The sequence below is a fragment of the Pelophylax lessonae genome (genome assembly GCF_965119305.1).
Source record: "Pelophylax lessonae genome assembly, chromosome: 4".
NCBI classification, from domain to species: Eukaryota; Metazoa; Chordata; class Amphibia; order Anura; family Ranidae; genus Pelophylax; species Pelophylax lessonae.
In genome coordinates, this window is record NC_138771.1 from 513,196,783 (window position 1) to 513,210,955 (window position 14,173).

Here is a 14,173-nt window from a genome sequence, read left to right on the forward strand (position 1 = left end):
GATTGGCCACAGCTAATCACATAGTACAGATGGGCTGTGATTGGCCCTGTCTGTACCATGTGAGCACTGACTAATCACAGCTAGAGACCCAATCTTACACTGTGAATGGCATAAGTCAAAGCTATTCATTTACAATTGTCATGTGATCTGCTGTGACTGGTCACAGCGATCACAGGGTACCAGCAGTGGGCTGGTACACGGATCAATCATTGGCTGTGTCTGGTACACACAGCCAGCGACAGATCGCACTGCAGCGTGGCGTGCCTGGAAAGACAAAGGTCCCTCTCAGCCATCATTTGACGATAGGCTGGGAGGGAAGTGGTTACTACTTTGATTTACATGGCTTAGGGTATGTTCACACCAAATGCAGTGGGGCTGGGGCTGCTTTGGGCAGCTATTCCAGTGCAGTGCCCCTGAATCGTAAAGCAAAATGCTTTGTTTTTTTATCTGCCCAGTTCACACCATTGTGTGCAGTGATTTTTTATTTATTTTTTATTTTTTTTCAGAGCAACACAGTCTGAGGCAGTTCACTGTCTTGCACTGTGCAGCGGCCAGTTGAACTTTATGAGATATTTGTGTAACAGTTCAATAACATGTTTAAAAAAGTAAACCGTGCAGTGTGCTGGGATTAGCACATCTGCACTTTGCTGATCCAGCTAAACCACACCACACATCAGCTGCCATGTTGTAACGCAGCGACTGGTGTGAACATACCCTTAAGGTGTGTAATGTTGAAGTGCCCAGGTAGAGATGGTAAAACTGCATAATATATGAAAGACAGATGGTGTCAAAGGCCTGTTCAATTGTTGTTTTTTTTTTGTTTTTTTTTTAGTTTATGTAGTTGACCTATTTTACACCTCTTGTAAACCAGTTGTTCTCACTGTCCAGAATGTGCACCTCACTGTCCTATACATACATACATACATACATACATACATACATACATACATACATACATACACACCAGTGGTGTTTTACAACATTTTTTGCATTGCTAGTTGCACAGCAAGTGCCCAGTCATTGATAATAATTTTTGGATTTTGTTATTAAGGTAGCAGACCTCATAAAGGAATGCCGTGAGTCTTTGGCAGAGAGCCTCTTCTCCTGGGCCTGCCAGTCTCCTCTGCGTAAAGATGACACCTTGCATCTGATTGGTTACCTTGAAAAAGTTACCCTGGAGGCAGATGGCACCCTGGACAGCGTAAATCTGTATCTCCTTATGGCCCTCCTATACTGCTTGGATGTGGGCTTTTTGGAGCATGGCACAGAAGATCGAGATGGTATGACCACACATTGTTTACTGCCTCCTGGTTGATGTGTTTTTATAGTGTGTGTGTGTGTTTTTTTTTTTTGCAAATATTTTATTGCTTCATTGAGAGCTAAGTAAGCTCTTTACTCTCCTAGAACTAATTCAACAGTCGATTCTTCTCAACGAGAGACAGTACGTGACAGCCATTCACCATCGCCTTCAAGATCCCAAGCCATGGAAATCAGCTGGGCTTCAAGCTACTGTGCGTCTGGCATGGGCCCTCACTCTCCGAGGTGTATCTCAGTTATCGGAAGTTACAGGTATGCACCAAGCACAAGCCTCTATCATCTTCAGGTAATGGATTTTAAAGCAGACAGGTCAGGCAAACCAAAATAAACTTGCATAAAGCAAACACCACAGGAACAATGGTACATAAACATAAATGCACTAAGTTGTGTGTGTTTTAAAACTGAACTCTTGGCAAATTCCTAAATACACAGCTGAAATACATATGGGAGCTTTTTTACCTACCTGATTTGTTTTTCATCTCCTACTGTAACTTTTTGGTCCTGTCCTTTTTCCTAGCCTTTGATTGGACAGTGAAAAAAGAAGCAGCACAATGATAAGCTACTCTGTCTGTCCCTATTCTCTCCTTTTCTGCCAGCATGACCCTTGTAGCACACAAACTTCTTATCTTTTTGTGCTGCTTCTCCCTTTAAGAGGCTGAATTCAAATTCAAGTACGTATACTGCTTGCACGTAAATTAAAAATACAATTAAAGCTGAAGTTCTAAAAGTAAAAAATGATCTTAAGTCATTGTAAACTTACCTTTTAGCATTTGTACCTGTAGGTAAGCCTCTAACAAGGCTTACCTATAGGTACTGTAAATATCTCCTGAACTTGCACTGTTTAGGAGATTTTTATATTGCATGCAGCCGATTACATCATCGACGCATACGCTTTGAAGGAACGGCCGCTTGGGCCGTTTCTCCAGAGCCCTGTGCCATGACCGGCAGCTCGGCGACTCCTGCCTGTAGCACAGCGGAAGTCCGCAAACCCGGAAGGAAGATGGATGCGGCCTCCAGCGGGGACGACGTGGGCTTCGTTTGCAGGGAAGTGTCACATAGTGTTCCAGTTTGCAATGCATTCTGATTACTGCATATGCATATTAATTACTTTGCAGGTAAACAAAAAGAAAAAAAAAATTGTAAACTTCCTCTTAAAGTGTACAGTACAGGACAAACATTTGATAGTCATAGACCCTGGGTTATAGGCTGCAAAGCTTGCATCTCCCACCATAACCATACCTGTCCAGTGAGTCCGCTTTTGCTATTGTCCTAAGTTGATGGGCCTCTTCTCCCTTATGGGGAACTCACTCCTAGCGTAATTGGTTTATTATTTTACTTTGGATTCTTCAATCAACACATCACTGTCTTCTAATAGAACAGTAGAAGCAGTGCATCCAGATCAGTGCATCTGTAGGGTTCTATACAGGTCCAGGGCTCTAGTTCATTTCTATGGAATCTAGACCTTCTATGGTATCAAGACCCTAAAGACACCTTCAGGGGTATGCCCACCTTGACCTGAAAAGCCTGGACCCTATATAGGTACTAGCAACATAGACAGGTCACTCTGTTTAATTGACCATTACTATAGTCCTACAGCAAAAATGAAACTAAATAACCCTTTTACTTGCTTTATGCTTTCTCTTTCGTTCATTGACAGACACAGCTCCTGATTCTAATTAACCACTGGGTTATACTGCCCCCTACAGGAGTAGGACACTAGGCAGGAAAAAGCTTGACTATGCCTTTGGGCAGTCCCAGGGGTTATACACCCGCTCTCAGCTATAGGCACTCAAATGTTTTTTTCTGCCTAGTCAGGAGTAAGGACCTAGTTCCTTGCTGGTATCTCTGGTCCTGGTGATTTTTTTTTTTTCTTTTTTGAATGGAATTTTTTCCTATCTTTGTTATTTTGTTCCTGAGCGAATCTAAAATCAATTGGCGGACTGGGCAATCTAGATCCAGAGGGTCCCCCCGGTCTGGCCAGCAAGCGCCTGCACACTGCAGCTCTGCGCTAGGTCAGCCGCGACCTACCCCCACTGGACAGGTGCTGGCCTGCGAGTTAAACGTCTCGCGAGGATGCATATGACCTGACCTTTGCCTTAGTCGCAGTGTTTCTCCTGTCCAAGAGCATCCACATTATGATGGAGCGGTGGTCTGTCCGAAGCAGTGCCCACCCTGTTCCTGGTATGGTAAGTAGCTGCCCCCCCCCCTCTACCCATGGAGGGTTTTGGGGTGGACGTGGGCCCCTCCCTGGGACGGTGGGACCACCAGGTTCCCCTCCTGTCCGACCCCTCCCCCTCCCCAGCCTCTCTAAAATTTTGGTGGTCACTGTGGGTCTTTTGGCTCCCCTCCTTTGGGTGAGGTTATGAGCTGGCTGTTGCCACATGCTCTTAAGGGGGGCTTGTTGGAGTTGCTGCTGGTCTGGTTTTTCCTGGTGCGTAACTGGGGGTTGAGCAGGGTTCCCTGCCACCCTGGGGGTTGATGACTAGGGCAGGGATGTCGTTGGGGCTCCCTGCTGCGGTTATTGGGCTGGGGGAGCGGATAGTTTAGCATCCGCGGGTATGCGCCTCACGCGGTTGGATCGGGGCAAAAATTTAGACCACGTCTTTGCGGCCTACTAGACGGAAACTGTGAGGCGTTCCCTATGAAGGTGGCTGAAGGTACTGCCTCCGGTTTGGGCATCTGCCCCCCCCTCCGCTGTCCCCTGGGTGGTCGACTCCGATGGGGCTCGCGTCCAATCGGCTGGGTGCCCACAAAAATGTAGGCCCTGTAGTCAGCTTGGCGCCTCCCTTGAAAGGGGTGGCGCTTTTGGGGCGCCTAATTTTCTTAATGACAGCCTTGCCACCATTATTGTGTGTGGCACCTGCCTCTTTTTTAGTGCTGCGGGACCATCGGGGTACCCTGCTTGCGCATCCGCGTCACTGCAGGGTGCCCCCTTTTTAAGGGAGTAATTCCCTATTGTGCCGTTTATGGAGGGCGACCCCCTTGTTTTTTTTTGCGGGTTTTAGTAGGTGGTCCATTCGTGGGCTCTTGGTCGACGTCTCCTTTTTGGGATCGCAGTTGCTGGCCTCCCCTGATTATGTTTTCCTGGGTGAGCTTAGTATATAGCGACTCTGCGTCCACCCACCCTGAGTGCTTAGATAGTGAGGATGATTCCTTTGCTCCTATAGCCGCGCATGAGAAGGCGCTGGTGGTTGCACTGTTTGTGTCAGTGCGTGACACTATAAAAATGGAGGTTGCAGCTAATGCTGCGTCGGAGACGCTGGTCCCTTTTGGCACCCACAGGCCCTCCGAAGTGGCGAGGGTGTTCCCTTTTCTGCTTACTTTGATAACATTGTCTCAAAAAGTGCAGTTGTCCAAAGCGCAGTGCTTTTTGCTTGCGGTGTCCGTATGAGGATTAACTGCATTTTAAAGGTGCACAGTCCCACCCGTAGTGGACTCTTTTTGGTTTCCAGGTTAAATAAAGCTACCATCCTTCCAGTTGAGTAGTCCCTGGCCTTTAAATATCCAGCTGATAGGAGGGCGGAGGCTCTGGCCCACCATATGTTTGCTGTGACTGGTTCAGCGCTTAAGCCGGTATTTACTATTGCCCTGGTTTCACAAGCTCGGACCGAGTGGGCTAAACCTTTACGCCGGGACCTGGAGGGTTAGCTGCTTCCCCCTGTCTTGGGAAGCTGGCTAATCAGTTGGTCCTGGGTCTACAGTTTATCTGTGATGCCTCTTTGGATGCGGCTCCTTTGATTTTTCGGCTGTCTGTATCGGGTCCTTTGGCGTATTATCTAGCTGAAATACTGGTCTGCCGACAAGACTTCTAAGAAGGCCTTATCTGATCTTCCCCCTTGTAGGGGATTGCCTGTTAGGAGCTTCCTTGGATGACATTGTTAAGGGTCTCACAGGGAGGAAGAGTATTCTTCTTCCGCAGGCTACCAAGGGTAAGGAGCCCTGTCATAAACGTGGGCCATTCTCCTCGGTTCATAAGAGGTCCCTCAGGGTCTCAAGACAAGGGATCAAAAGTCAGTGCCTCCACAGAAGGGTCCAAGAGGACCTGGTCTGGCAAGCCACAAGCGAGCTCTTCCAGACCTGCGGACAAGGCTACCTCTGCATGAAGGAGCACCCTCTGAAAGATTCCGTTCAGACTGACTTCCTCGGTCTTGGTACGCTGCTCAGGTACGGCTCATCACCAGTGCTCCTTGGGAACTTCCTCTCATGGAGAATCTGCTGTCCCAAGGACTGATCTTCCATCCTGCTTAACAGTCGCTGGCTTTGGCGGCTTGGCTGTTGAACGCCAGGTGCTGAAGGATGGAGGTTTGTCTGAGTCAGTGATTCCTACGCTGTTTAAAGCTAGGAAATGTACTTTTAGGAAGATATAACATCATATGTGGAAGACGTACATTGCGTTGCATTGCGTTGTGAGTCTCTTGGGGTTCATCCTCGCTCCTTCTCAGTTGCTCGGATCTTAACCTTCCTTCAGCAGGGGTTGAACGGAAATTGGCCTTGAGTACCATCAAGGGCCAGGTATCAGTTTTGGCGTTTTTTTTCCAATGACCTTGGACCTCACACTCCCTGGTGCGTACTTTTCTTCAGGGTGTCCGACATTTGGTTCCTTCAGTGCGGGCTCCATTGCCGCCCTGGGATCTTAATGCGGTGTTTTCCACTCTACAGAAGCCTCCCTTTGAAAATATTCGGGAGATTTCCCTGCTTGCACTGCCCCAGAAGGTGGCCTTTTTTGGTGGCTATCACCTCTGCGCTTAGGGTGTCGGAATTGGTGGTGTAATCCTGCCGTATACCTAATTGGTGATTCACAGAGGTAAGGTGGTGCTTCACTCCTGTCAATTATTCCTTGCTAAGGTGGTCTCTGTCATTTGAATGAAGACATTGTGTTGCCTTCCCTGTGTCTCAGGTCAAACATCCAAAGGAAATTGCCTTGCATGCCATGGATGTGGTCCGGGCAATTAGGGGGTACCTGGCATCTACGGAGTCTTTTAGGAAGTCAGACTCTCTATTTGTGCTCACGGACAGACCTCACAAAGGGTTGTCTGCTTCTTCTGCTACCATTTCCAGATGGATCAGACAGACGGTGGTTCAGGCTTATTGCGTCAGGGGTCAGGTTGCTGCTTTACCTTTCAAGGAGCACTCTAGTGCGCTTAGTGTTTCCTGGGCTTCCGTCATCTAGCATCAGTAACGCAGGTTTGCAAGGCGGCCACCTGGTCGTTGGTGCACACTTTTACAAAATGTTTATAAAGTGGATGTGTTGGCACCTGTGGATGCTTCCTTTGCAGGCTGCTGTTTAGAGGACTTGGTCCTCTTTGAGGGTATATTGTTTTTTTTTCCAGGTGAGCTCCAGTTGTTTATGGTTGAGCTACGTGTGAACCTGGTTGGCTGTGTTACGGGTTACCTGGTTGGCTGTGGTTAGCCTTGGGAATTTTTTCTGCTTTTTTCCCCACCCCTCATGTTTAACACTGCTTTGGGACATCCTGATGGTTAGGAATCAGGAGCTGTGTCTGTCAATGAACGAAAGAGAAAATGGGATTTTTTACGTACTGTAAAATCCATTTCTCTGATGTTCATTGACGGACACAGCACCCACCCCTCTGTGGAGTTGGCTTTCTTCTGACACTGCTTGAGAAACTGATTGCCTTTAGCTGAGAGTGGGTGTATACCCCCTGGGACTGCTCATAAGCATAGTCAAGCTTTTTCCTGCCTAGTTTCCTACTCCTGTAGGGGGCAGTATAACCCAATGGTTAAGAAGAATCAGGAGCTGTGTCCATTAATGAACATCAGAGAACTGGATTTTACAGTAAGTCAAAACTCCAATAGTGTATGTTTTATACTATCAGGAAACTGGGATTGTGTTTTGAAACCTCTACACTTGTGCTTAGCAACTTTGTAAACTTTACAGTGTAACCTGCTAAGATTCTGCCACTCAGAACTCAGGTGGATTACTACACTTTACCTCCATTTCCACCTAGAGCACTTTATTATGTACTCAGGCGCTTAGACCTGCTTTTTTGCCACAGAACTTGGCTAAAGGATGGTCACCGGGTTGCTGCATATTCCTTCTCAAACACTCTCTACCCTATAAAAAACAAAATGGCCCCTGCCTCCACATATAACTGTTCTTCATAGCAAAGAGCACATGGAAGGGCAAGGCATGCAAGACAAAATCAGGAAAAAATTCCCAGCTCAATTCACCAACCAGTTTGCTTACCAACCGAAATAACCTGTCTAACAGTATGCGTTAAAAACTGGGGTTTAGTTGGCACACATTTTGCAAATGTACAGTATGTGTAAGCTGCAGGGCCACTTCACGGCACCCTGTATTACCTGCAGTCCTAACTCCTGTACATTTATGAGAGTCTCCACAGTGGAAGCACATGCATTCTAATGGATAGATAGGGGCAGGTGAGCCTGGAGGTAGCCCAACCCTAATTAAAGGCACTTGGGCACAGTGGATGCCCAGCTCATAGCACAATGGCAGCAGACATCCAGTGTGTCCACTTACCAGTATACATCAACAACAAAGAACATGGCCCCTATTCCCACCTATAACTGGCTTTCATAGTAAAGAGCACATGGAAGGGCAACGCATGCGAGACAGAATTGGGGAAAAATTCCAAGCTTAATTCACCAACCTGTTTGCTTACCAACCAAATTAACCTGTCTAACAGTATGCGTTTAAAAACAGAGATTTAGTTAGCACACATTTGCAAAAGCATGTGTAAGCAGCTCTACCCTATTTCCACCTCCTACTCAATGAGTACCCCACACATAAGTGGGCAAAATGTGACAATGTATTAAAGTGTTTGTTCATCAATGCCAGAAGTCTGCCAAGATAGGTGAGTTGAAAGCTCTGGTGCGTGAGGAGAACTGTGATTTAATTGGTATTGCTGAATCTTGACTTCATTCTTCATGTGACTGGCCTATTAATATTCCTGGCTTTGCTCTCCTTCGGAAAGACAGGTTAAAACGGAGGGGTGGTGGTTTCTGTATGTAAGAAGTGATCTCAAAGTGAGTGAAAGAGGACCTAGTTGATGGAGAGTGTGAGGAGTCTGAAGCCGTATGGGTGAAAATGTACATGGGTGTGCGTAATACAAAGATTATTGCTGAAGTTTGTTATAGACCTCCCAGTATTAGTGAGGGGGCGGATACTCAGCTCATTGCACAGATAGAAAGGGCTGCAAGGGCTGGGACAGTGTTAATAATAATGGGGGATTTTAACTACCCAGACATTGACTGGAGTAATGGCACTACTGGAACAGTTAAAGGGCAAAAATTGATAATTCTATTGCAAGACAATTTTATGGTACAGTTTGAGGCCCCGACTAGAAATGATGTTCTGTATGACCTGGTAATCTCAAACCATGCAGAGCTTAATATTAATGTTGATATAAAAGAACATCTGGGTAGCAGTGACCATAATATGATTTCATTTAACCACTTCAGCTCCGATTAGGTTTTACTCCCTTAATGGCCAGGCCATTTTTTGCGATTCAGCACTGCGTTACTTTAACAATCGCGCGGTCATGCGCTGCTTTACCCAAATACAATTGATGTCCTTTTTCCCCACAAATAGAGCTTTTTTTTTTATGGTATTTGATCACCTCTGCGGTTTTTAGAGTTTGTGCTATAAATAAAGAGGTCTTAACCCACCCTCTATCTAGAGTCTATGACCTATTGTCAAGGCCTTCAGAAAATGCATGGTTATCATGCTTCGATAAGTGGGAAAGGGATTTGAACCGTACATTTACACAGAAACAGGAGCAGGCTCTGGCTCCTGCTTTGTCTAACCACAAATTGCCGAAACTGCGTGCTTATGCGCAGCCGAGCTGCTCTGCCGCAGTAAATCTGCGTGGGGCGGTCAGCAAATGGTTAATGTTAGTTGTAAGCAACAAACGCATACATGAAATGTAAAAACACAACTTTAAGAGAGCAAATTTTCCAAGGGTGAGGGCTGCTCTCCAAGACTTAGATTGGGAGGGAATATTGGCATTGATGAACACAGAACAGAAATGGGAATTCTTCAAAAAGTTTGTATGCAAACTCAGTGCAAAGTATATTCCCATGGGCAAGAAGTTTAAAAGGCTAAAAATAAAACCTATGTGGCTCACGACCAAAGATAAAAAAAGCTATAAATGAATAAGAAAAGAGCTTTAAAAAAAAAATATAAAAATGTCATTGTTTAATTTTTACAAATAATATAACAGAATATGTAAAAAGGAAATCAAGGACGCAAAAGTTCAAAATGAACGACCGATTGCAAAGGATAATAGGACAAACCCCCAAAAATTATTCAAATCTATAAATAGTAAAAAAGGTCAGGTCAGAGCATGTAGGCCCTTTACAAAATAATCTAGACTGGGTGAGTGGGTGACTGGGGACAAAGGAAAGGCAAATTTGTTAAATACTTTTCTTCACTTGCTGTAAGTGATACCCAGGTGATATCGCTCGGTTAGGCATCCACTCAATACTGCTCCGTCACTCACCCACTTGCCGTAAGCGACACCCGGGTGATACCGCTCCATCCGGCACGCCGTGACCACATGACCTCCGAGATCGTATGCTGGGCGGAGCGGTATCACCCGGGTGTCACAGCAAGTGGGTGAGAGACAGGGCGGTATTGGGTGGGTGGGTGGTCGATGGAGCGGGTGAGGAATGGATCAGTATTGAGTGGATGCCGAATGGAGCGGTATCGCCCGGGTATAACTTACGGCAAGTGTGTGAGAGATGCAGATCTGCTAATGTGGAATTGCTTGTATCTTTTGTACATATGTGAGTGGCATATTCAATAACCTTTCTAAACGGAATTATGCTATGTGTCATCATTTTACCCTTACATGAGCAATATTTCAAATATCGGTAATATCGCCCATTCCGAGTGCATATCGGCCCTCCTATAATCGGCTTTTGTCGATATTCGGTCGATCCCTAATACAGACATCTTGCTACACCCAGCTGTGTCTTTCCTTTCATAATAATTTTAGCAATGACAAGGAGCGGATATAAATAAATATGGTATATTTATCTGTGATTCTGTTTGGATGTTTCATTTTGAAAGCATAAAGTGTTAGCCGTGAGCAGTGTGGGGTGTCCCAACATGGCCTCTGCCACCTTCATACTGTTGGCGTTCAGCTTCTTTATAAATGTAACATCACAACAGCATTACAGATATCAATATCCTAATATTTATTTATATACGCTCACTTTTATTGCTGAAAATACTCAGAAATTCAAGACATAGCCGGGTGTAGTAAGATGTCCACATGGGTGCTCTATCAGATTACCGTTACCCGTCAGATCATGAAGTGTTTGGAACACATCGCACATCCGGAGTGTGCGATGTGCAAAGTGTTTTTTGTTTCGAACGTCACTTCCGTCGCACCATTTGATGGGTAGCGGCATTCTGATAAAACACCATGCAGCTTCCATATCTACCATTTCCAATGGATCCGTCAGCCTACTCCTCAAGCTTTCGGTCTAAAGAGCAAAGATCCCAAGTTTTCTGATGATGAATCTACCTTTGGTCAGCAAGTCTTGCAGGCTGCTACATCAGGTTCCTACCTATTATGGTTTGCTTGTTCGGGGCCTGGTGCCCTCATATTCAGTGCTTTGGGACCTCTGTCTTAATGGATATAAAGATGTGTCTTACGATGTAAGATGGAAAACAATTCGGTTTTTGGGTATCCTGTAAAATCCTTTTCTTGGAGTACATCACAGGACACAGGGATCCCACCCTTCTTCCTTTTGTGGTTGGTGGCTTGCTACAAAAAAAAAACTAAAGCTTTACCTAGCTGGGAAGAATTGTTATGCCTAGGAGGCGATTTTCTGTTTGTTTTTTTGCCAATGTCAATTAACTTTGAAGGAGGCTGTCTAACACTATCGTAATGAATATAGAGATATCTTGTGTCCTATGATGTATTCCAAGAAGGATTTCAGAAGTTAGCCAAAAATACTATGGTTTTTTTTTTTGGCTGTCTGTTTTAACCAGTTCTGGACTGGAAAGATTTTCCCCCTTAATGACCAGGCCGTTTTTTGCGATTCAGCACTGCGTTACTTTAACGGAAATTTTAAATATCAAATGTTTTTATCCTTTTAGGCCAATTTGTATTCTGCTACATATTTTTGGTAAAAAAATTGCAATAAGCTTATTTTGCGCAAAAGTTATAGCGCCTACAAACTAGGGGAGAGATATTTGTCTTTTTTTTTTTTTTTACTAGTAATGGCAGTGATCTGCAATTTTTAGTGGGACTGCGACATTGCAGTGGACAGATTGGACTCCTAACTGACCTTTTTGACATTTTTTTGTGGGGACCAATGACCTTACTACAGTAATCAGTGCTAAAAATATGCACTTTTACTGTAATAATGAGATTGGCAGGAAAGGGGTTAACCTAATTGGTTATCAAGGGGTTAAATGTAAGCCTAGTGTTTACTAACTGTGGGAGGTTGGGCTTTTGAAATGACCATAGAGACCTGTGATCCTATATAGAAGGATCACAGGTGCTCTGTGATCATTTCAGAGAGAAGAATGGTCAGCTTTGTTTACAACAGCTGCCCATTCTTCTCTCTCAGTGGGGAGCAATCGTGGGTGGCCAGCGGCAATCGCAGCTGCCGGCCCCGTTCATCTGCATCTTCGCTGCCAAATCGGGGTTGCGGCGTGTGCTCACCCCCCATCACCAGGCTCGTGACCGACGTACCCCTACATCGGTTCGTGCAAGAGGGGCTGCCTGCGGTCCGTAACTAGTTAAAGATGTATTCATAAATACAGAGATGAATCTATGAGTGCCTTTTATATTTTCTTAGTGTTCAGCTTTAATATGTTCTCTGAATTCAATAATGTTTCTGTTTTTTCTACTAGCACTTGCAGAATTTACAGAGGCCGATGAAGTAATAGCTGAGATGGCTATAGGAGGCAATGCCTTTCTATTCCTCACAGATGCAGTGGTGTGTGCCGAAACCTTCTTCCAAGAAGAATTCTTCATCCGCAGGATTCACTCTCTCATCACGGATTTTCTTACGCGGATGCCTATGAAAGTATGTCACAGATCAGTCTTACCACAGTTTATTTATGTCACTGATGGAAGAGCGTGCTTTTAGATAACACTTGGTTAATGCCCTTGTAGGCTTCTGGGGATCACATTGGATGGGGGTAATGCACATTGGTGAGGTTTAGTCCTGAGATTGGAAAAACTGTTCCCTGTTTAGGTATCTACAAATAAAACCAGGCTTATAGTGGTGCAAAGAATAGCTTTTTATTACCTTTGTTGGAAAGGGTAGTTTGTGGTACCTGCTCTGTTTAGAATGGCTAGTCCTTTTTTTGTGATTTTTATTCTAGTGTTCTCCTAAACCCCGACTTCTCTATGTAAAGAATCCTTATAGAAATACTGAGGCTTATTTTCAAAATGAGTTGGGAATTCTCACTGAAATTGTGTAAAAATAAAATAAAGCGGGACTTTAACCACTTCTGGACCAGACGGATTTATCCCCTTAATGACCAGGCCATTTTTTGCGATTCGGCACTGCGTTACTTTAACTGACAACTGCGCGGTCGTGCGACGCTGTACCCAAATAAAACCGATTGTCCTATTTTAATGCCCTTGTAGGCTTCTGGGGATCACATTGGATGGGGGTAATGCACATTGGTGAGGTTTAGTCCTGAGATTGGAAAAACTGTTCCCTGTTTAGGTATCTACAAATAAAACCAGGCTTATAGTGGTGCAAAGAATAGCTTTTTATTACCTTTGTTGGAAAGGGTAGTTTGTGGTACCTGCTCTGTTTAGAATGGCTAGTCCTTTTTTTGTGATTTTTATTCTAGTGTTCTCCTAAACCCCGACTTCTCTATGTAAAGAATCCTTATAGAAATACTGAGGCTTTTTTTCAAAATGAGTTGGGAATTCTCACTGAAATTGTGTAAAAATAAAATAAAGCGGGACTTTAACCACTTCTGGACCAGACGGATTTATCCCCTTAATGACCAGGCCATTTTTTGCGATTCGGCACTGCGTTACTTTAACTGACAACTGCGCGGTCGTGCGACGCTGTACCCAAATAAAACCGATTGTCCTATTTTACCCACAAATCAAGCTTTCTTTTGGTGGTATTTGATCACCTCCTGCGTTTTTTTTTTTTTTTTTTTTGCGCTATAAAGAAAAAAAAGCAACAATTCTGTGAAAAAAAAATAAATATATTACTTTCTGCTATATAACATTCCCAATAAAAAAATCAAAAAATCAAAATTTTCTTTCATTCATTGACAGACACAGTGACATATCTTCATTAGTTGAATGGGGTTATGCTGCGCTTCCTAGGAGTGGGACACTAGGCGGAAAAGGGTTAACAAAGTTAACAGAGCTTTAACTATGCCCATGGGGCAGTCCCAGGTCATATACTCCCACTTCCTGCTTCTAGGATTCATTTTTTTTTTTTTTTTTTTGCCTAGTCAGGAGTAAGGACCTAGCTCCTTGCTGGGGTCTCTGGTCCTGGCATTTTTTTCCTTTTAAACAACATTATTTCGTCTTTTATTATTTAGTGTTCCTGTGAGAACTACAATCAATTTGGTTTTTGTGAGAACTACAATCAAGTGCCGGACTGGGTGACGGACTGGATCTTCTAGATCCTTAAGGTCTCCCCAGTCTGTCCAGGGAGCGCACACAGGCCTCAGCTCCGCGCTAGGTTGGCCGTGACATAGTCCCACTGCACGGGGACAGGCCTACGAGTGAAACACCTCACGAGGATGCACACGATGGTTGCGGCCTGAGTCGCAGCGTACCTCCAGCCCCCAACACCCCCATTCCAAGATGGGGGAGGGGTTTGCCCTGATTGGTGCCCACCTGGTTCTAGTGTGGTAAGTATTGTACTTCTC

At 44.8% G+C, this 14,173-nt stretch overlaps 1 protein-coding gene across 2 annotated transcripts in view; it reads left to right on the forward strand.

Moving 5' to 3' along the window:
- Positions 1-14,173, forward strand: part of NUP205 (nucleoporin 205) — a 169,235-nt gene that overhangs the window by 28,481 nt on the left and 126,581 nt on the right. For both annotated transcript variants that reach the window (XM_082253150.1, XM_082253151.1), the window contains exons 6-8: positions 1,056-1,280; positions 1,405-1,569; positions 12,170-12,345. In XM_082253150.1, coding sequence (XP_082109276.1) covers positions 1,056-1,280; positions 1,405-1,569; positions 12,170-12,345 — 566 coding nt within the window. The remainder of the gene's footprint in view (positions 1-1,055; positions 1,281-1,404; positions 1,570-12,169; positions 12,346-14,173) is intronic.